A 23,822-nucleotide genomic window follows, 5' to 3' on the forward strand; every position below is an offset into this window, starting at 1 on the left:
CAATGTTGTGCACGTTGAAAACGTTTATTATATCAGCCTCGTTCCGGGAAAACTTGGTTTAATGCATGAGCGTAAAGTTTGGCCACATATTAGCCTTTGCAGTCCGCATCGGCTTGTCTGGAACGAAACTTTCAGTTTTATGGTTTAGAAGTCTCTTTTAAGCAAAAATTCAATTAAGGCAGAAAGTGTCGTCCCAGATTAGATTGCATGCACTGCAAATGCTAATCTGGGACGACACGTTACGCACTTACATTGAGCGCCGTTTGCCGAAATTATGGTTTCATTTAAACAACGAACCTCTAACTATAAGTCGCTATCTACAACTGATGACTCGATGGTACACAAAATTAAAATCGCTTCTACCAATTATATACCAATTGACTTTAGGCGAACGATTAGAATTTTCTATGTTCGTACTTGATTTTCTGTGCAATTCTGTTTAGCTCACCTGCGTACAAAGTGCTCATAGTGAGCTCGTGTTCGACCTTCGAATGAATCATGCTCAGACAATTTTTTATAATGAAGATAAGTTGGAAGCAATCAAAAAAGCTTCTCAGAACAATTAAGTTCATTTAAATCGGGTCTAAGATGAGCGACCAATAGCTTTTTAACCTCTTGACCGTACACAATTTCAAAATATATTTTAAACATTTGATCAGTAAATGTTTACTAATTGAATAATAACCACATTGTGTGTTGCAGGATACATCACCTCTGTGACGTCAATTTCTTTCTCTCCCCGGCACCACGTGCTGAAGCCTCACGTGTCACCATCCACGTGACAGTTGGGCCTGGATGTGAGAAGGATCCCGTGTATCAACCCGCTCTTGTCTTCTGGGACACCGGTACGTACATGCGTTATGAACCTAAAAGTTCGGTACATACACGCAATATGTGCCGTAGAGTTCGGTAAATACACGCGTTATGAACCTAAAAGTTCGGTTCATATATTTGGAGACTTTCTAACGCTACACTTTTCAAACTTATATATCTCAGTAATAAGTAAAGATTTCGATTTTAAATTGCACATGTGATCATTTGACTATATTCTGTGCAAGATCACGATAAATTCATTCATCCGTGACAATAGGGCGCTTTTGCACGTGGGGTATGTGTGGTTTCATCTTTTTGCACGTGAAAATGGTGAAAAGCGATATGATTCTAATTTTATTTCAATTTATTCATTTTAGGTGGGTTGATAACCAGGAAAACATTAAATTAATTTAAAGATCACTATATCTCGTATACAATTTCAGGAGCGCAACAGCGCAACCAGCTTGGTGCAGGCTACCTTGCCGACTTACTATTAAAGCATCCAGTCGTCACGGATGAATGATTTTATCGTTTGCTGCACATAATGAAGTCATTTGATCACATGTACAATTTTAAATCAAAATATTTACTCATAATTGAGATATTTAAGTTTGAAAAATGCTTCGTTCGAAAAGTCAACAAGTGTAGCACAACGCTTCAAATATAATTCTAATTTTATTTTATTTTCATCATTCTCGGTGGGTGTTTACACCAGGAAAACAAAACATAAATTTGAAAAACAATATGGCTCGTATGAATATTAATAAGCGCGGTGTTGCAAGCCGGTCGGTGGTCACTAAGACGTGAATGTTAATGCGTTTTACTTTGCACATTATTATTTTACGATGTACGATTTTGAGAATTTTACGTTTTCAGTGATTTTTGTAATGTGTTATGTTTTATATTTAAATGTTGATCAATTACTATTAAATTTACATGAAGTATTAGATATGTGTTGAATAAGTCCGAGTCCAAATTTCAACAAAATCCATTCTAAAGTAAGGGAGCTATATTTATTTGAATACATGTTGCGTTAGAAAAGTCGCCAAGTACACGCATTATGTGTCGTTGAGTTCGGTTAATACACGGGTTACGAATCTAAAAGTTTGGTACATACACACACAATGCACCGTACAGTTTTGTACATAAAAACTCTATGAACCGTTAAAGTTCGGTACATTCATTAACTACCTACCGTAAAAATCGGTACGTGCATGAACTATGTACCGTTAAGTTCGGTGCATAATTTCACAATGTACCATAATTTCGGTACAAACACGCACTATATACCGTAACATTCCGTACGTACATGCACTATGTATCGTAAAGTTCGGTAAGTATACGCACTATGCACCTTTCAGTTGGGAACGTAAATGCAGTATGTACCGTTAAGTTCGGGACTTACACGCACTATTTACCGTACAGTTCTGCACGCATACGCACTGTTCAGTTCAGTTCCGAGTCAAACGATTGAGAAAAAGACAAAAAACAATGTTTGATTTAAAGTGTTGATTACTCATGCAGATTTCAAAACCCATAATGTCCCATCAATGGTGCTGTTGCACCAACTATCAATAACTAAAAGTGGAATTTTCGTTGAAGTTAACCACTACGTCACATTATATTTGGCATTGCCTTCCTGATTTTTAGGAGTTTTATAGTCAGCTTCAATAAGCTCTTATTTCTAAATCGCCAGAGAACGTGTTATGTATCTTGTATTATATTAAAATCAACATCTACTAAAATATATTTGCTAGTATCTTAGATTCAAAGTGGAAGTTGAACTAAAAAAATGTTCTTAATATTTTTCATTTTATAGCAAGTTGTTTTACAAACTGTTTTTCTTCGAAAGTATATTTTAAGCGTCGTGCTATTTACAATCAGTCACTTAACAAATAAATATTTGTTACACAAAGTGTATCATATTTTATTTTATATTGTTTCAGAGAAAGAGGTCTGGGTTCACATTGACGAAGGGTGTAATGAAATATTGTCTGCAAATTTCTCCAGTGGAGTCTATTCATCAATGGTAGTATGAGATAAATGTCTAAAATGTTTAATGAACAATGTCTAATCAATTCATTGAACTAATGATAAATAGAATCGGAATGTAATAAATATTAAATACGTATTCAAGTCCTATGGTTTTACTATACGTATTAAGCCTTATAATCGTTTGCATGAACATAGAAAATGCGCCTGTTTAGGAATCATTTAAAATACAAATCAATTGAGAAAGAAATAATGTTAGCATTTAATAGTAATTAAATGTATTTAAATATCTAAAATATACTTCAGCTTTATGTATGCAGTTCTTTATTAAAAAGATATGCCCAGATTTCAACAACGCAGTGAGAAAAAAGAGAGACGCCTCAATCGAACTAGAATCACCCACGCATTACAGTTTGGTGAAAATCGGAAAAACGTTTATCAATTACCCCCCAAAAATTGTTTCAAAGACCTTGGATATTACGGAAGACGTTATTGCTGACTTTACCCTAGAAACAGAGGATCCAGAGGATGACACATTGGTTTACAATATCGTTGATGAGCCAGAAAACCTCCAGTGTAACATCACCTCCGACGGTAATCTCCGGTGTAAGGCGATTGAAGACGATTTCTACGGCGAAGATGATGTCACTGTTGAGGTCACTGAGACAGATTTGCCAGCGTTTGAACAACCAATGTCGCATACAAAACAATTAAAACTTGTCATTCACGGAACTCCTGATAAAACTGAGCGATTCTTTTTTGATTCCAATGAAACCTTTTACGCTGAGAAACGGCCCTCTTTTCGGCACACCATTTTAGTGAACGCTAACAGGTCTTCCACCCACTACGCCGGACGAATTGTTCTCGCAGATGTCGACGGGGGCGAGATATTTTTTCCTTTTCCAAGATTTAGCGCTCTCGGGGACGCCGCTTTTTCTCTGAAGAGGTTAACTAACACATCGAATATCCCGCTGGCCAATTACACGACTAGGCGCTACAGAAGCGTGCAAGCTTATGACATTGAGTTTGAATACTCTCCAGACCTACAGGGTAACATGACGCTGGATTTCATCGCCCGGAACGCTGATGACATCTACACGCCTGGTGTCACTATCGATGTATATGTAATGGAGAACCCCTGCATTCATGGTCAGTGCCACCATCCCATTCTGGGATATGACGCATGTGAAGATCCGGCCAGATCGCGGTCATTCAGTGGCTTTGAGTGCGTCTGTGAACCTGGTAATCACGCATCTGAGCCTCGCTCTGGTAATATAGGGCTTAATGCATGTACATAGTATCGTCCAATATTAGCCTGTGCAGTATACATTTGCTAATCAGGGACATGCCTTTCCGCTTGTATTGTATGTGTTTAATTCTTTTTAGCAAACATCCAGTCTAGGCGGAAAGTGTCGTCCCTGAATAGCCTGTACCGACTGCACAGTCTAATCTGTGACAATACTTTACGCGTATGCATTAACCCCTTTTTCCAGATTGCGACTCATATATATTTCCATACAATACGATATTACAATGCTAATACTAACGACTTCCATCGTGTGTAATATACTAGAAGCATTGACAAACTTTTACTGAATATACGTTACATAATATTAATGATTATGTTATGTTTTCATGGCTCATTTTATCATACCACCGCAATGATATCTGCCTGATATAACGTTGCCTGATATATGTTTTATATCATGGTCAACAGGAAGTTCTTGTATCAGTCAATGTTTTGAGTAACTTGGGATTTTCAATAAAGTCAACAATTTCTATCAACATGAATCAGGTTCAATAAAACAGACAACTTGATACCAATATCGATATAGTCTTTGCACTCGCAAATTTTGCACAGAAGGTGAAGACAAATGATAACTGTATGCTTATCCTCAACTATTTAAACAAACGATTTAACACGCTTATGTCATTATTGACACCATCATCAAAATGTCAATTTCAATACACATCTCCAAAATGGCGTCTCCAAACTATTCGGTGAAGTGTGTTCTTAGATTAAATTTGTCGCTGCAGTCCATTCCTGATCTCCAATTCAAGACGTTTATAATTAAAGCGGTTGTACTCTTCCCATTCGTAGTTCAAACAACTTTTTTTCTCTATACGATGTTTAAAATAAGTGATTATTCGTGTTGTCTTTTCGAATGCCGTTTCTACATGTATGTCAACGTGTAAAAGCCGGATCAGCAAAATCAGCGGGGATCCGTACATATTAAATATAAAGAAATTGATTATTTTGCAGATTTTTAGGAAAATGTGGTATGATAAACAGAAAAACAGGTTACTGTCCCATCGTTGTGTAATATATCAAGGTCGGCACGAATAAAATAACGGCTCGGCAAGCCTCGCCGTTATATTATTCTAAGCCTCGCCTGATATATAACAAAACGATGGGACAGTAACCTGTTATTCTCTATATCAACATGTTTTATTAACCGACAAACAGGCTATATCGGCGACTGGTGTCAGATAGAAATCGACGAGTGTCAGTCAAGCTCATGTTCCAGTATGTACGACTGCGAGGACCTGGTCAATGGCTACCAGTGCAACATCAACATCCCCAAACTGCTGGCTGTCATCGTCTGTCCTCTCATTGCCCTCATTGTCCTCGTGTACGTTATTGTGAAGCTGCGAGACATCAAGTTGTCTAGAAGCAGGTTTGCGTTTAAGTGATATTTTGCTTTAACACTTTACCACTAAGATATGTATTTTCACGCATTTGTAGTCCCCCAGAAAAATGTATTTAATTGAAGATCTTTCTCACTAGATTCTTGTTTTTAGGCTTAATCTGCAAACCTTAGATACTGATGAGCAGCAAACAGCATAGAACCTGAACAGACTGTAAGTTACTCGCAGACTGTTCTGGTTTTATGCTGTTTGCACATTTTCACTTTGCTTTTGCGTGAGATAAAGCAGTCACTTCTAGTCCTTATAGAGCCAAATACTGCCTTTGAGAATTAAAAATTATTTTGAAGCAAAGTTCGCAGCGACATTTAGCTATAACTTTAAACAAATGTTGAAGCGACTTTTAACATTGGATTTAACTAAACCTATTAGCTCATATTGAAGCTACGTTCGGTTCAAAATTGTTCAATCATCTATAGCCCGTATTAAAGCAAATGTAAGCGTGAGATTTAGCAATCGATGTTTGAAGCAAAAATAGCCATGGGATGTATCCACCATTTTTAGCACCAATTGAAGCTACGTTCTGCGTGTAATTTGACATTGTCTATAACTTATATTGAAGCAAGGTTGAGCATTGGCAGTAACTAATGGCCTATATTGAAGCAACAATAAAAGTAAAACATAGCAACATTTTTGGCCTAAATGCCGATATTGAAGTAAAGGCTAGATGTTGATGGCAAGTGTTTCATATTATGTATGCATTCAATTGACAAACCTTTGTATTTGAAGGTATCAATATTCTTTGCAAGCTTGATTTTATGATGCACATTACACAATTTATGTTTAAATTTTGTTGCTCAAGCATTCGTCGAATTTTCGTCCGTGGAGCCAGACAAAAATACGTGTAAGAAATCACTTGTGTATGTTCGTTGTGGTATACTGGCTATTCTTTAACACAATTATGTTCTATAATATAAATGTTTATTTACACTTATATGTCGTTATTTATTCTGGGCTAAGTGTGAGGTACTGCATTCTGATATAAACCAGATGTGTTTTGCATCAGCTGATCCAAGGCGGGTGAACCGGTGAATTGTATTCATTTAAGTGTTATGAGCCTGGTTGTCATATTTGGGATGTTAATTGTTTATTAACCCGTTTCAGTGATTAATTATGAGCTTCTGTAGGAGCTTTGGCATGCTGTTAAACTAGTTTGAACCTCAATGCCGGTAGTTTGAATTGACCGTTTCCAGTTGCCGACCCAAGTTTAAATTAATTTTCAGCTTGACATTTCGAAGAAAATTATGAACAAACTACTCTAATCGCCGAGGCGCAATTTTACTATTGAATGGATAAGGAGCATTGTTCACACCCTGCTCACTTGGCCTCATTTTGACATTGACCTATTTTGATGATTTAATACACATGTTATTGAGAATGTCCAAAATCTTGGTTAAACCTTATGACGCGTTTCTTCTAACATCGATACTGCTTGTAACAGAGCTTCAATACTTGTATGGATGATGCTTTCAAACACATTCAGCATAGGCACAACAACCAACTCATGTTAACCTTGACATGTACTTGCATTTGGTTTCAGACGAATTGAGAAGGTCCACATTCTTGGTTAACTCAAAAAGACGCGTTTCTTTTAACAACGATGCTGCATACTACTAAATTTGATTCATGCTTGAATGCTGTTCATGAACACTCACCACCTCCATATCACCTGACCTCGTTCTGACATTTACCTTGACCTTGTTTTGGATTAAAGTTTATTCCAATGGATCCATGCTGTGCTGTGCGTAAATTTAGTGCCGTTCCAGATTAGTCAGTGCAGTCCACACACAATCTAATCAGGGAAGAAACTTTCCGCATAAACTGTATTGTTGCTAAGAAGAGACTTCCTTTAAACAGAAAATATCATAAAAGCGGAAAGGGTCGTCCCTTATTAGCCTGTGCGGACTGCACAGTCTAATCTGAAACGGCACTTTACGCACATGCATTTAACCCGTTTTTCTCAGAGCACGGCTCAAATGGATTCATTGTACTGACAAGGGGGCGGCATTTGTGTTGATTGAACGCATCATCTTGTTGTTTTATGTTTAATGTTGGGTTGTGTCTGTCGCCGCATTTATTGTCCTGTTTTGTATATGCAATGTCGCACTTATCTTAAAGTTGTAATATTAATAAAATCAATGATATATAATTTTTAAAACTACAGCCGTGTCTTAAAATAAAATCCGTGTGAAGATGTACCATATGCCACCGCATATGCCTAGTAACTGCAATGACATAAACGGGTATAATAATGCACATGCCGAATAACATCAGGGAGCTTGCTTATCAAAGTCGAATGTTGGCGTATGATTATATATTTAATTATTTAGCAAAAGTGTAAATTATGGATAGAGTACTAGATAGAGTACATGACACCAGTTATTTTCAAACTCCAGTTGCTTCCTTTTTTCATTTTATTTTATTGCGGTTAATTTTCATCAACTTTAACGCTGTAAACACAGTTTCGCTCTCAAGGAGGTGTCAGTGGTGGTGTCAATATTTCTCTCTATTATTCAGGAACTTTCATACAAATGAAAATAGAACAAATATGGTGAAATCAAGAAGTATTTATAAAAGTACAATTAGAAAAAAGAAAAGTATTTATGACAAAAATCAGGCACTGAAACTAGAAAATGCAAGACTAAGTAATGCAAAATTATATTGGAAAATGTTAAGAAATACTAGTGTTAGAGATAATAAACACAACATAAAAAGTAAATTTTTTATAGTATTTTAAATCAATAAATGATCCAATACCTTCATTTTACAAACCCGATGAAGATATTTTATTTATTGAAGACAGATATTTGAATCGTGAACTTAATATGATGTTTGATGAATTAAATGTACCATTTTCTGACCAGAAAGTTATGAATGCCTGTAAACAAATACACGATGGAAAATCAAGTGGTCCTGATTATCTAATCAATGATTTTTTTTAATTTGGGCTTCACAGTTGTAGCTTTTTAAAAGTTGTGTGTACTTTATTTAATAAGCTGTTTGAAAATGGGCATTTCCCTGAAATGTGGAGTGAGGGTTTTATTGTACCATTATATAAAAAGGGAAGTAAGAATGATGCTAACAACTACAGGAGAGTTACATTATTAAGTACATTGCGGAAATTATGTACTAAAGTCATTAACAATAGACTGAATAATTGGGCAGAAAATTATCATGTATATATAGAATCACAGGCAGATTTTAGACAAAACATGGGTACTATCGATAATATTTTGCATTACATGGTGTTATTAATTATTTACTTAATGAAAAAAGAGATTGTATGCTGTATTTGTGGATTTTACTTAAGCGTTCGATTATTTGGTTCGAGATATTTTCTGGTATAAACTTTTGAAACTAGGAGTTCGAGGAAAAATGATTAATATTATTAAATCTATGTATGTAAATGTGAAATCAAGAATCAAATTAGGTAATAGAATAAGTAATGAAGACTTCTCTTGTTTATTAGGAGTGAGACAGGGTGAATCTTTATCACCATTCCTTTTTTCTATTTATTTAAATGATATTGAGGAACATTTTATGTTAAATTGTTTTAATGGGATTGATATTGGAATGTTGAAATTATTTCTGTTACTATATGCAGATGATATTGTTATTATGGCTGAATCGGAGGAGAACTTAATAAAGGTTTGTGCTTGTTGGAAGAATACTGTGATAGGTGGAAACTTTGTGTAAATTTCAAATAAAACTAAAGTTATGATTTTTTAAAAAAGGGGGACAATTAAGGAGAAATATGAATTTTGCATGTAAGGCGAGGTTATAAAAATTGTTAAGTCCTTTACATATTTAGGAATTGTATTTACCACCGGAGGATCATTTACAAGTACTTTTGAAACTTTTGCTGGACAAGCTTCAAAAGCGGTTTTTAAATTAAATTCATATTTACTTAATTTTCCTTCAATCAATATTCAGACCAAATTACAGCTATTTGATCAACTTATTTTACCAATTTTAAATTATGGCTTAGAAATATGGGGCTTAAATGAATCCATGACACTTGAGAGAGTATATTTAAGTTTCTGTAAAAAATTATTAGGTGTGAAAATTCAAACTCAAAATAATTTTGTGTATGAAGAACTTGGTAGAACATTCTTAATCGTGATACGTGCAGTTAATGTAATAAGGTATTGGCTTAAAGTTACCCAGTTAGAAAACCATAAATATGTTAAGTGTATATATTTACATATGTATAACATTTTGATAAGTAAACCAAATATGCACACATGGGCAAAAGCTGTTTGTAACTTGTTGCAGTCCTTGGGATTACATTATGCATGGATAAACCATGGAGTAGATGATGATACGTGCTTTTTATCTCTTGTTAAATCCAGATTAAATGATGCTTTTATACAAAATTGGATGTCTGAACTGAGTAATTCATCAAGAGCAGTAAGTTATAATATTTTTTGTAAATTTGAATTCCAGCCTTATTTAAATGATGTTACTATTGATAAGTTTAGGTTTAGTCTGAGCCGACTAATAGTATCCTCTCATAGATTAGAAATAGAGTCAGGCAGATGGCATAAACCAGAATCTATACCAGTCCAGGAAAGAAAATGTCAACATTGCAATGTCTTGGAGGATGAATTTCATTTTTTGTTTGAATGTTCCTTATACAATGATATTAGAAAAAACCATAAAGCAATATTACTAGAAAGGACCAAATATTCCAAAATTTATAGAGTTAATGCAATCTGATAACCAAACAATTAACAGAAAGTTAGCAAATTATGTTCATAAAGTATTTGTTTAAAGAAATGTCTATAAATATTATTTTGAGTAATTTACATGTCAGAAAAGTTGGCTTCTCGCTGTCAAAAGCGCTATTTATGTTAACATTATGTTAAAATACATGTATCTTTTTAACAATTTATGTATAAAACATAATATAGTTTGAATATGATCAATCATGTCATGAACTTGTATTTATTGATGACCACTTGCATGCATTTTGTTTGTATAAATATATTCAACATACATGTGTACTCATGGACTGTAATGTCTAATGTATCTTGAATAAACCATATATTATTTTGACTCTTTTAGATATATGTTATATATGGGCCGTGCTCTGTGAAAAAGGGGGTTTAATGCATGTTCGTAAAGTGTCGTTTCAGATTAGGCAGTGCAGTCCGTACAGACTTATCAGGGACGACACTTTCGCGTTGATGATATTCTTCGTTTAAAGAAAACCTCTTATCAAAAATCCGGTTTAAGCGGAAAGTGTCGTCCCTGATTAGCCTGTGCGGATTGCACAGGCTTATCTGGGACGATACTTTACGCACATGCATTAAATCCACTTTTCACAGAGCACGGCTCATATTATTTCACTCACAATTTACAATAATAAAAATCTTGATTATAGTTATTTTTTCATATATTTTTAACAGATTTAGAAACGTATGTTTAGCAGCGGTTACCAATATATTGCAGAGAATTTCCGATCATGTTTTTGAGGTTTAATAATTCGTTTCGTTTTTAAGGGTAGTGTGAGATTCTTTATATACGGTTATAAAATTGGTTATTAAATAGAGCGTCACGCTGTTCAATTATTTTTTTATGAATTGATTACAACTTAGTGTTCTTACCATTCGCTTTTATGAACGTCTTGGCAAACGTTCTTCTTGAGACCTATGATTTTCGTTGTCCATATCCAGGGTCGGTTTAATGGAGGACAGCGGGCGGCAAATCGGCGACAACCGCCCGGCCGCCTCGTCCGGCATACATGTGGACGACAAAGATGACGTCAGCTCGGATAACGATGTTGCCAAGATCTGGCAACATAATCCCACCTATGATGACATGTCGCAATTTACAGCAAACCCGTTGTTTTTACCTGCTGGCAATTCTCCACCGCCACACCATGCTAACTTCGCCACCTTCAAAGGTAGCAGATAGTTCTTCGTCGCAACCATTGCTATGTTATTATAAATTTGAACCGCGTTTGTGGAAAAATGGGTTTAATGCATTTGCTTAAAGTTTCCTCCCAGATAAGCATGTGCCCTTCGCACTGGCTAATCAGGGGCATAACTGTCTTAACAAACTGTATTTACGTTAAGATTATATTATGTCTGCACATTCTTATCTGGGATGACACTTAACGCACATGCAGAAAGGACAGTTTACCCAGAACGCGGCTCATGTTATACATTTATTATACACAGTAAAATAATCTACGCTTATCTCTCTATAAACAAAACAAGTACTTCGTATAAATCTTCCATTAACCAAACAAAAAAGAAATCCCATGCCTGGTCACTGCATAATAGTTTTTATGTACACAAATATTGATCATGTTAAAGTCCATAAATATTGTTTTCATTATCGATATAATATATCAATAAACGATTCTTTGCTGCTCAAATGCGGAGATTTAAAACAACTCGGGCTGACGTGATCGTTGTTTAATTCATACAAGCCGGGGAACCGTTTCAGTAAACCCTTATAAGTTACTTAGTACGATTTTCACAAGTTATCATTGTGCATTTTAACACAAAAATAATGTCCGGTTAATTGAGCCGTAACTAACGTGCGAGGATTATTTGAAATTTTCGCATGAACACGTAGTTGTTTTTATTTCTCCCAGTCTATACTGGGGGACATATTGTTTTTACCTGTCTGTGTGTTTGTTGGTTTGTGTCAAACTTTAACCTTGGCCATAACGTTTGCAATATTGAAGATAGCAACTTGATATTTGGCATGCATGTGTAACTAATAGAGCTGCACATTTTGAGTGGTAAAAGGTTAAGGTCAAGGTCATCCTTCAAGGTCAAAGGTCAAATATATGGGGGACATAGTGTTTCACAAAAAAATCTTGCTTAATGACGATTCAGATGATGAATCTACTTAATATTGTTTCTCAAACATTCACATGTATCGTCCACCTTCCCCAGGCGTACAGGAGAAGCCGAAACCGTTCTCGCAGATGGAGCTGAATGATTTAAGCGGTGAACGAATGAGGCCGATTCAGCCACGTCAAAGTGACGTCCCCAACCACAGGTTTGACGTCACGATGCTAGCGGAGCCATCTGAGACGTCAGTGTCGACGTCACGGCCCTCAAGCGTAACCTCTGTGGGGCAGATCCCTAAGCCGGGCCCCAAAGTGACCATCCCTCTGCACCGGCCTGACGAGTTTGACAACATGATTGAACAGATGAAGACAGACGCATGCCTGACGGATGTGCAGACGTAACTGGAGCAAGCATCTGGGCGGTTTCTGAATTGTATCGTGAAAGCGAAAGATGAACTTTAACATATTTTTTAAAGATGTAATATGAAATATAATATTTACGAAATTTGCATAAGCATGGGCGGTTTATGGCTATCGGCATGAATACACAAAATTGTAAATTAACAATAATTTTACACATGATTTGTTTAAGTCATTGTTTTGTTGGTCATTGATTATTAACATAAGTGTAAAGTTGTACAATGAAACATGTGTAATAAAAATGATAAAATTTTTAATAATTTATTAAGCTGATAGACATAGATCAGACAACAAACCGTCGACTAATGTCCAACTATTTTATACATAAAATGTGTTTGTGTGTGTATTGTTATTACACACACTAGCAATATGAGAAATAAATGTTTTATGTTAACCAAATGCTTTTAAATTGTTTTTAGCTTTTTATGTTAGTAAGCAATAAAAGCGAGTTTTTCAATGAGATAAATGCACATTAAAATGACACCGAACACCATTATAACTGGATCGTTACAGCAATTTATGGAAGTTATTTGTTATGGATGTTATTGTGAATATTTTTACCCAACAGTAGCCGAATTAGTTTTTGTATTGTTAGAGTAATACTTTCGTTAAAAAAATATGTTAACCTTTCAAATGCAAATGCTATCATTTTTTATCTCTTGGTGAAATGCGTTGATTTTCATTTTCGGAAACATAATTGATGACAAAGAGTTTATTTGAGACGTAAATATGTTTGTGTATCCAAGTTCTAGCAAAAAGTTATGTTCGAAGTTTACTGTCTAAACATCTAAACGTCATAATAAGTTTTGGATAAAATCTTGTGTGGCGCATGTGTTTCTTTAAGGCTTTTACTAGTGCAATTCCATCTGCGTGTATATGCATTTTACTAAATATGTATTCAAACTTCCTTTCTTTTCTAATGCTATTTGTAATTCTTTATACCAGACATATGGCATCCATTGTTTAAAACAACTTTTATGCTAATTTTTAATTTGACGTTTTTGCAAAATAAATGACAGTTTTTCGAATAAAGAAAATTGTGGAATATATAATATTTAAATTTAATAATGTTAATTTTCCTTTTATTTATAAAACTTTATAATTTTCGATTAAAGTGCGCCAACAATATTCTTTGCATTCTATTAAATATGCACCTGTGTTGAAATTAATAATGAATAAATAATTCATATGATAATATATATGTATTGTTAAAACATATTTGAATTCTACTTAAGTTGCTTTATCTTGCTTTCAATAAATTCTATAAAAAAAACAGACTTAATTTTCTTGTCAATTTACAATTTATGCACATTAAATGCGTTTGTTTTAAGTTGATTTATTTACTTTTATCTGTTGTTGTATCGTGACTGCATTTCCTTGCTTGTTGATTCGATGACTGAATGTTGACATTTTCGCTGATAGGTTTCCTTAAACAATTGAATACATTTGAATAAATAGTGGTTTAACAATCAAATAAACAACGCGAAAAACAATTTTGAAACAGAAAAAAATAGTTCGCGTACTAAATGCAGAATCTTCTGAGAGATATCAGCGACCAATTTTCTAAACGTTTTGTGCACGCAATTCAGTGTTAGTCACTTTGGGTGATCTTCATAATAATATATACGCGTATGTTAAAGTACTTTATCTTGAGGTTCTTACCTTAGTTTATATTAAATGAAAACTAACAGAAGCTTTTTCACACACTTTACGAATACCCTGACGCGGCATGTCGTAATATGTATCAAAATGCAATAAACAGGCAAATGATAAGTTGAAAAACGGGTCCTAACTACTGCAATATTAAACGTAGTGTAGTGTCTTCATAACAAGAACCAATGCATTCAAATTTGATTTCTGTACGTTGAAAGGGCAGACTTCGTCCGACAAGCTTTTGTCTACGGACAGAAAGAAGGACGAACTTATTTCACAAACAACAAGAAGTGTTGTTTTTTTTGGGATGAAAAATGCAAATAACAAACAAAGGGGAATGTACTAATATGAAAGTTCTTGTTAGGCGGTCATATCAGTGGTATAAATGTATATGCGCGTTCTTGTTTGATTTTACAAGTACTAGATTGTTGTGATTAATATTTGCTTTCTTGTTTCGATTCAAATGTAATGGGTTGTTTGCATGTTCATAAGTAATAATAGTGTGTGAATATTTTTCACTCAATAACATATAAATGGCTTCCATCTTAGATAAAGGTTACCAAAGAAGTAGTAGTGCGTTCCTTTTTACTTTCGATAACATCCTAAGTAACTGATAACTGGTAGCCATCTTGGATAAAACTCTGTCCTTTCAAATACTTATTCATTTTAGCTCACCTGAACACATGCTGCTCAAGGGTAACACTTTTTGTTCCCAGATATTCTTCCTCCGTACTTGCGCGTGGTGCTTGAGTGAACTGTTTCTTACAATGTCTTCGCCTTCTCATCCCAATAACAGATTTTAACCAAACTACACAGGAATGATCTTTTGTTGACCTTCTTTCAAATTTGTTCAAATCTTTCTGGGTCTTTGCATATGTATGTCATCAGAGCAAACAATATATGTTTCACAAATGCACACTTCAAAAATCGTCTTATTCGATCACAACAAGTGACAAGGCTATACTTTCTGTGGGTAACATCTTCTAATTGTCCTATACTTAGTTTTCTAAAAGGATGCCTCTTGTGTCAACACTGACCACGTCCCAGGGGTCACCTGATTTGTATAGACTTATATAGTCGATAACTGACAAATATTTCCATTGAGCCATGCAGGTCAGAGGTTAAATATTTGGTGTGGTCCTGTACAATATTCGTTCAAATAATGCATCTGTGGTCAAAATTGGCACTGCCCTGGGGATAACTTGTTTTCCTTACATGTATATAATTAAAACGTTATAAATTATAAATATTCTCTGAAATTCAAAATCCGAGAGGGTTAGGTATTTGCCATTTAACATGGCATGGTGGTTCTTTAATAAAATTGTTAAAATCATGCCCTAGGGTTAAAACTGACCTTGCCCATGGGTCACAAAATGCATCTACACTTTCATAGTACATAACTTAAAAATATTTTTATTTTTTCTGTCTCAATGATCAGGCATTTAATATTTTGTATGTAACATTATCCGGTTGTCTTCCTCCAAGGTGACTTTAAATCATGACGCTGAGGTAAAATTTGGCTCCGTCCTAGGATTGAAATGTTTTCCTGATATGTATACATATATATTATAAATCTCTGAAACCAGCAAGGCCCTGCGGTTTGTTATTTGACGTAAAATATCTTATCGGGGGCCTCATCTCTGTTTGTTCAAAGTATGCCTGTCGGGTCAATTATTACCACGCCCCATTGGTCAAAATATGTATATAGAATATATTTAAAAAAAATAATCCCAAGGGTTGGGTGGTCTTAGTTTGGCGAGTAATATTAAAATCTCTACTTATTTTGTTCAAATCATGCCATTAGTAGAAAAAATCCACGCCCAAGGGATCACATTATTAATTTAGACTTGTATAGCATAACACATGATAAATCATATGTTCTAAAACCGCAAGCGTTAGACGTTAAAGGTTTGTTGCGCGCAATTGTATGCGGGCTCAATTCAACGTTTGTTCGCAAAACTTTATATCATTATTTCTACTAAAGAAAAGAATTAACACTGTTCACACGTGGACCGAGTCAATAATCAAAACGTGTTATTGTGACGAGCCTTTAATCAGAATTATGCAAAGTTGTGTTCAAGTGAGGATTGTATCCACTACAAATTAAGTTTAAGGTTTGGTTGTAACGCGTACATTTATCCGTAGCGTCGACAGATATTTAAAACTTCACACTCCTTTGCGATCATCTTGTGAGGCCTTCGACCTGGGCTCACAACTCTGACCTTAAATTTAACAGTATTATAATCTCTATTGTACTCAGGTAAATGATTGCTGAAACAACTCATATCTTTAACTGGCATTTAGACCTAACATTGGTAATCAATAAGACCAGCTAGGCCAAAGTAAAAATATTTGATACTAAACATACATACAATTTGTGCAGTCAATAACTAGAGTGGGGTATTAAACAGGCGGCTTCTGGTAGATTTACATCAATAGTGTGCATGTTTATCCTAAGATAGGTTTAACTATGGAAGTTGAAATTTTATCTCGCATTTAATTCAGTGCATGGTTATGAAATGAACAATGTTTGAAAAATTGGCGATGCATTTTAGAAAACAAATATTTAAAAAACAACAACCATTCACAACTGTTGTAAACATGAGCACACAATTGAAGGTAAATTAGACGATGTGTAACTACAAATGACAAAAGCATCTCGTAACTTTATGACATAAACCAAGTTGTTTATTTGTATCCCTTTGTATTATCATAAAAATGATAAGAAACTTTATGCAAGGACTTCTGGTAACTTCACTGTGAAATTTGACTTCTGTGTCGATTTGAAGTGTTTTGATAGCGGATGCAGTCAGTCCTTTGTAAGCTTTAAGCACTTCAGGTTTAAAAAAAATTACATTACATGGTGCATGATCACGTGACTTTGCGGAGTTCCCAATTAAACGTTAATGGATGTAAACACACTGGTAAATAGTGCTTTTTTCAATAACTTTTTAAAGCAATGTTCTTAAGAATTTGAACTAGTGCATAAAAGAGAGAGTTTAATGCTGTGGATGGCAATTTGAAATATATCAGAATTACTTTATTTAATGCTTTAATGCTTCACGCAAAGTGAAATTTTGTCACCGATTTCAAACGCAAGATATCGGCACAAATTGCAAGAAAAACTGTCTTTTATGCGCTAAAGATTGTCGCAAATGTATTTCAATAACTTGAGATATTCGCAAAAATATATTGCTTAGCGGTGTGTTTATATTATGTCCAGTCCGTGTGTAAACCCCTGAAAACCGCATTGATTCTGCACTCTGATTACATAAAAACTGTGTGGGTCTTCATGCTACATATTCTGATGTCATAAACAATTTATTTATTTATAATTGGAGTTCAAAATATTACTAGTAATTAGCTTGTTATTTAGAGGACAGTGCACAATACATAAACATACTAATGGAGGACTTGCTCCTGACATGCGGTATCCACAACGAGAAACTGGACATGTTTTGTCTGGAGCACAGTCAGGTGTGCTGCGCTAAATGTGTTCTACTAGATCACAGGTTGGTGACGCAAAATCATGAAATTGATTCAAAGTTATTGATGTTATAGGAAGTCCCAAGGCCGCAGTCGCAACATGCATCAATCATATATTTTATTATGTGCAATCTACAATTACTCCCTATAGATTATTATACGTTATTACGTAAAAATTATTGGTGGTATTAGTGATTGAAGGCATTATTTGTAGAAGTCTTTATTTTAAAATGGTGTATACATTGTTTTTAATGTTTAATCTTTACTTGATAAAGGGGATTAATGAATTGATTGCAATTATTTTCAAATACTTGTTGATGTACCTTTTTATTAGGTAGTTTACTTAAGCATCAATGTGACTAGTGTATGAATATTATAGGTCACAATGCTATTAGGTATATTTATTAGCGTACCTGGGCACAACTTTCAAATTACAGAAACGCTTGTGAACACTCCAGAGGTCAAATTGTAGGTCCAATCTTCATAAAAGTCGCCCAAAAATGTGTTCAAGTGATATCTCGTTTGATAATGATTTCGGTTTGTAAAAACCAATGCGGTTTGGGGGCGGGGAAATTAGTATATGGTTATAGTGAAACCTTCTCTTCTAACACTATAGAAGTCACATGTTTAGTCCAAACCTTATAACACTTTATCAGAACATTTATTTTAATGATAATGGTTATCGTTCGTCGAAAAGCATGGATTTTGGCATTTTTCCGTTTATGATTATAATGAAACCATGTGAACACTTAAGAAGGCTTAGTTTTGATCCAGTCGTATTGCATTTTGGGCAGTATATTTTTTCTTATTATATCTCGACCGAATTTGAAAATGGACGTGATTCGTAAAAAAAGCATGGCTGCCAGGAGGCGGGGCAGCTTTCATTTTTTGGCTTAAAGGGGCCTTTTTATGTTTTGGTAAATTGACAAAATTTAAAAAAAAGGTTTCAGATTCGCAAATTTTCGTTGTAGTTATGATATTTGTGATGAAACAGTACAATTGAACATTTACGATGCTCTAAAATATCCATTATATGCATCTTTTGACGATTTATAACCTGAAAATTTTAAAGCGTTGCAACGCGAAACGATTGAAAAATTTTAATAGTTCTGTTGTTGTTATATTTTGGGATAATGCGAGGATTGCCTATATGTATTATGGCTGAGTGGTCTAAGCGATAGACATTTACAAGAGGGGTCAGTGGTTTGAGACCAGTTGAGATTTATTTTTATTTTTATTTATTTATATTCTTGTTTTTATTGGAGCTTTTTAGATCCAATGTTTACATTTATCAATATAAAGCATTGAATGACAAACGTCAATACATGTCAAAACTGCGAAAAAGCCCATTTAAATGCCACCTTATGAATACTCTAGAAGTCACATTTTGTGATACATCTTCACGACACCAGGTCTGAAAAATGTGTTCGGTCGAGTTCAAAAATGGTTGATATTCGTCGAAAAAAATCGCCGCCCGGGCGTGTGATGATTGTCCTTATATGGCTTTAAGGAAACCCCATGAACACTCTAGATGCCACATTATCAGTCCAATCTTTATTACACTTGGTCTGAATATTTGTTTTCTTATGACAGATTGCCCGATTTAAATAGTAGTTTTATTGGTCGAAAATCATATGTGCGATGGATCGGGACAGTTTTCTTAAATGGATTGTGTGACACCTTACTTCCACTCTTGAAGTTACGTTCATGAAATTTAGTCAGAACATTTATTCTAATGGAAAGCGCGGACGCGTTGAAAAATGGTTTTAGTTCAACGAACAAAATTATCGCTAGAGCCAACACAATGTTGGTCAAATCTTCTTTAAACTTAGGTATAATTGCTCGAATAATATGTCCGCGAATTTGAGAATGGTTCTGATTCGATGAAAACAATGCCCGCCAGTGGGCGGTGTAGTTTTCCTTAAATAGCTAAAGTGACAATTTGTAAACATTCGAGAAGTCTCATTTTAGTTTAATCTTCATGAAACTTGGTCTGATCATTTGTTAAAATCATAGCTCGGCCGAATTTGAACATTGTTGTGATTCGTAAAAAAAAACATGGCGGTCAGAGGTGGGGAAATTTTTCATATATGCATGTAGCGAAAATTTTCTAACAAACTAAACGTCACATTAAAGTCCAATCTTCATGACGCTTGGGAATAATTTTTGATTGCTCAGCCGAATATGATAATGGTTGTGGTTCGTTGAACGACATTGCTTACAGTAAGCGGGACAGTTTTCCATGTACGGCTATAGTGACAACTTGTGAACACTCTAACAGTCACAGTTTCGTCCAAACTTCATGCCACTTTGTCAAATAATTTGTACTATTGATAGCTCTGCGAAGTTCAAAAATGGCTGTGATTTGTCAAAAACACGACCGCCAGTCTGTGGGGCAGTTTTCGTGAAACCTTATGAACAAACAGCCTAGAGTGAACATTTTTTTAATCGATCTTCATAAAACTCGGCGAAAATGGATATTGTTAGTCGAAAAGCATGGCCGGCATGGGGCGGCTCAGTTTCCTTTACATGGCTATAGTGCAACAGCGCTTACACTTAAGGAGTCATATTTAAGTCCAATCTTCATGAAACTTGGTCTATACATTTGTTCTATTGATAGCTCGGTAAAGTTTGAAAATGGTTGTGATACGTCGAAAAACAAGGCGTTCGGCAATTTTCCTAATATGGTTATAGTGAAACCTTTTGAACACTGTAGTGGCCACAATTATTTGTCCAATTTTCATGAAACTAGGTCAGAACTATATCTCATATGATAGCTCGGCCGAGTATGAAGATTATTGTGGTTCGATGACAAATATTACTGCCAGTTGGTGAAGCGATGTTTTAATGTGGCTATTTCGCAACAATTTTCACACTCTTGAAGTCAATTATCGAATATTCATAAAACATGGTCAGAATATATGCTCTAATAAAATGTTCAAAGTCAACTTTGAAAATGGTCCCGGTCTGTTAAAAAAGACGTCCAAGGTACGGGGTAATTGTCCTTATATGGCTAAGATTTAAAATTGTTAACACTCTATTGGTCACATTTATTTCCAATCTTCATGAAACTTGGTCAAAACATTTGTCCCAATCCGATTTTGGCTGATTTTGGAGCTGGGTCATGTAAGGCCAAAATCTGGATCACTTGCTCAAATTTAGAAAAAGCTTTTTTACGCTCTAAACACTGAATTGTTGCCAAATCTTCAAGAAACTTGATAACATATTTGGCTCAAATGTTATCGGAGTAGAATACGAACGCCAAATATGCATAGAAATTAAATATGAATGTTTCTTAATGCACTTGTATTACTCTTAACTCCACATTCTCACAGTAGTAATTATGTTTGTTATTGTTCAGGCCAAGTTTAAATCATATGATTAACATGTTTGTAAATGATGTATTTCGCTTATATTTTTTATATTTTAAAATGGTTTTAGTGTTTATAATGCTCCATGTTGCTTTTTCAGACAGTGCATTAATATGGCCACTCTAATTTCTGAGTCAGTCAAAAAGCTGTCGTTAGATATGAAATAGATGTCCTACAATCTTCGGCAACTTGAAATCTTTGAAAGCTCACAAGAAGCAAGCATTCAGTTTGTTGATATATCATATAGTGAAAAACTGCAAGAAATCCGAGAAATGCGTAAGAACTTAAACGCTTTTTTGGATAAGCTAGAACAATCAACCTTGAAAGAGCTGAATGATAAAAGGACTACATTGCAAACTTCTCTCAAAAAAGACATTGAAAACTGCCGCATACTGAAGGATGAACTGCGACATCTTGGTGAAGCTGTGCATAGCCTGGGGGTAAAGAGTAAGAAAGATATTGAGTTCATAGCTAGCTGGAAATTTATGGAAAAAAATAACGAATCTGAGACATATCTGTAGGAGAACCATGTTAAGGGTCTGTGTTCAATGAAATTCCAGGCAGACATTGACATTTAGCAGAACCTGTCTAAAAAGTCAGATCTAGGGAAGATTCTATTAATGAATCCAAACCAGGTGTTGACAGTGAAGACAAAATCCAAGTATAATGTGAACATATCGAGTGACACAAATAAAACTTGCTCTATCAAAGGAACTTGCAGCCTGCCGAATGGCCATGTTATTGTTGTTGATAATGACAATAAAACAATTAAGCTGTTTGACAAGCAGTACAAGTTAGTCAGCCAATGTAATATGTCTGGTAGACTATGTGACATTTGCCAGATTTCATCCAGTGAAGTGGCTGTGACTGTTGACAGATATGTGCAGTTCATCTCTGTGAGAAATAGGCAGCTGATTACTAGGAGGAAGTTTCAATTAGCGCACGATGCTGTCGGTATTGCCCACCATCATTGAGCGTTGTACGTCACCTGTGGATATGCCCTGAACCAGAACATTCTGGCTGGGACACTTTTTAAAACGATTTATGCAGATAAAGAAGATGACTTTATAGTTAAATGTATTTAAAATACATTCAATTGATTTAAGTATTGTATGAACATGTTTGTGCCAATATTAAACATAAAAGCTCTTTTATCTTAAACACCTATTAATATTGGTGATTTTTTTTAACAGACAAAAGCGATAAGGTATTTTATCCTGATTAACCTATATTTGACATTTTTTGTATATTGCAGTATTTATGTGTGCAGTGAGTCCTATTGGGGACAGGATCTATGTCACCCAGTGCAGCCAGCACAAGCTCCTCACACTAGCTATGGATGGCACCCTCATATCCACCTTCACTGACACCCAACTACAACTACCATATGGTGTCCATGTTACAACTGCAGGACAGGTGCTTGTTTGCGGAAGCCCATCCAAAACAGTAATACAAGTGGATCGTAAAGGCAGAAAGAAGCTCTGGCAACTCTGCTTTCACAGAAAAATGGAGAGGTCGACCCAATGACTGTCTGCGTCAACAAAAATATTGAGTTTTCTTTTAATTACACAATAATCAATAGCAGTTTGTACAACAGATTCTAAGAATCATGTCTTAAAACATGTACACTTGATTGGTTTGTTAATAACTAGTAAACATTGATTTTGCAAAGACGTTGATTTCACCATGTGTTCAATTGAGAAGCTTCTATGCACACTGATGATGAGATTGAATTTCGGGCCGATTGGGGCAAGGTCACAGTTAAAAAAAATGTTTTAATGTTGTTTCCATTTAAACAACTAAGTTTGAATGCAGGTAGTGTGTTGTAATGCTGTTATTCTATGTATACGCAGTTTATATGCATACCTTGCCTTACAAAAATAATCAAATTCAACTGATTTGTTGGTAAACTGATACATATTTAGTTTCATTGAATTGTCGCATTGATTGTTTAAAAATATAAATATTCTACTTCAAGTTTACATATACTATATATCTATACAGTTCTTAAACTTGATATATGTCTGAAAGGTGATTTTATCAGGTGACTTTTATACTATCTAAGCGGAAGCATAATTGAGCGCGGTGTTTTGAGAAAGCTCTTGTTAGTCCAATTTAAATAACACTTTTTTTAAGCCAGACTATTTAAAGTAAGACTGTGAGAAAAGCCGGTTTAAAATGAACCAGAGAAGGACTTCCAGAAACAGGGCAACAAGGTTTCTGAACATTTTCCCTGTTTGACTTTAATAAAAGCTTGTGAGATATGTATACATATTTTGTCCAATCTTTATGAAACGTATTAAGAAAATATATCGTTCGTCGAGTGTTGAACAATACGGCGGGCATGGCATGTGATTTTTTGGTTTTTACCCCAACTTTAACCTGCGATATTTTAAAACTTGATGACCTTCCTTCTTTGTTAATATGATACTTACTATTCAAATGTATATGTGTAATGGTTGTGATGCTGTAATTGCTGTATTTACTGCTGCTGCGGTTGATGATGAATATTTATGTAGTTGACATATTGAACTTTGCATGTCTTTAACTATGGGAGAAAACCTATAGGC

At 34.9% G+C, this 23,822-nt stretch overlaps 2 protein-coding genes and 1 long non-coding RNA gene across 3 annotated transcripts in view; all 3 read left to right on the top strand.

The window, feature by feature from the left end:
• Window positions 1-6,846, top strand: part of LOC127837088 (uncharacterized) — a 25,881-nt gene extending 19,035 nt beyond the window's left edge. Inside the window, exons 14-18 of the mRNA XM_052363925.1 lie at window positions 703-845; window positions 2,760-2,842; window positions 3,141-4,047; window positions 5,273-5,483; window positions 6,314-6,846. Of these exons, the coding sequence (XP_052219885.1) occupies window positions 703-845; window positions 2,760-2,842; window positions 3,141-4,047; window positions 5,273-5,483; window positions 6,314-6,359 (1,390 nt within the window). The 3' untranslated portion in view covers window positions 6,360-6,846. The remainder of the gene's footprint in view (window positions 1-702; window positions 846-2,759; window positions 2,843-3,140; window positions 4,048-5,272; window positions 5,484-6,313) is intronic.
• A 3,887-nt stretch (window positions 6,847-10,733) lies between these two features.
• LOC127837105 (uncharacterized) lies at window positions 10,734-14,015 on the top strand. Its single transcript, XM_052363948.1, has 2 exons — window positions 10,734-11,419; window positions 12,426-14,015. The coding sequence occupies exons 1-2, from the start codon at window positions 11,200-11,202 to the stop codon at window positions 12,722-12,724; spliced, it is 519 nt and encodes a 172-aa protein (XP_052219908.1). The 5' UTR covers window positions 10,734-11,199; the 3' UTR covers window positions 12,725-14,015.
• Window positions 14,016-17,403: 3,388 nt separating this feature from the next.
• On the top strand, window positions 17,404-23,535 carry LOC127837115 (uncharacterized). The gene is made up of 3 exons (XR_008029111.1): window positions 17,404-17,907; window positions 21,353-22,231; window positions 22,508-23,535. It is a non-coding gene; the product is annotated as an uncharacterized LOC127837115 (long non-coding RNA).
• The last annotated feature ends 287 nt before the right edge of the window (window positions 23,536-23,822 follow it).

Source organism: Dreissena polymorpha, chromosome 7 (genome assembly GCF_020536995.1).
Source record: "Dreissena polymorpha isolate Duluth1 chromosome 7, UMN_Dpol_1.0, whole genome shotgun sequence".
In the NCBI taxonomy this organism is placed as follows: Eukaryota; Metazoa; Mollusca; class Bivalvia; order Myida; family Dreissenidae; genus Dreissena; species Dreissena polymorpha.

What these genes read in the sequence shown, in the direction of transcription:
- LOC127837105 (XM_052363948.1), top strand. Translation starts at nt 11,200, where the DNA reads ATGGAGGACAGCGGGCGGCAAATCGGCGACAACCGCCCGGCCGCCTCG. An exon ending in TAACTTCGCCACCTTCAAAG is followed by an intron (nt 11,420 to 12,425) that starts GTAGCAGATAGT and finishes CACCTTCCCCAG; the next exon opens with GCGTACAGGAGAAGCCGAAA.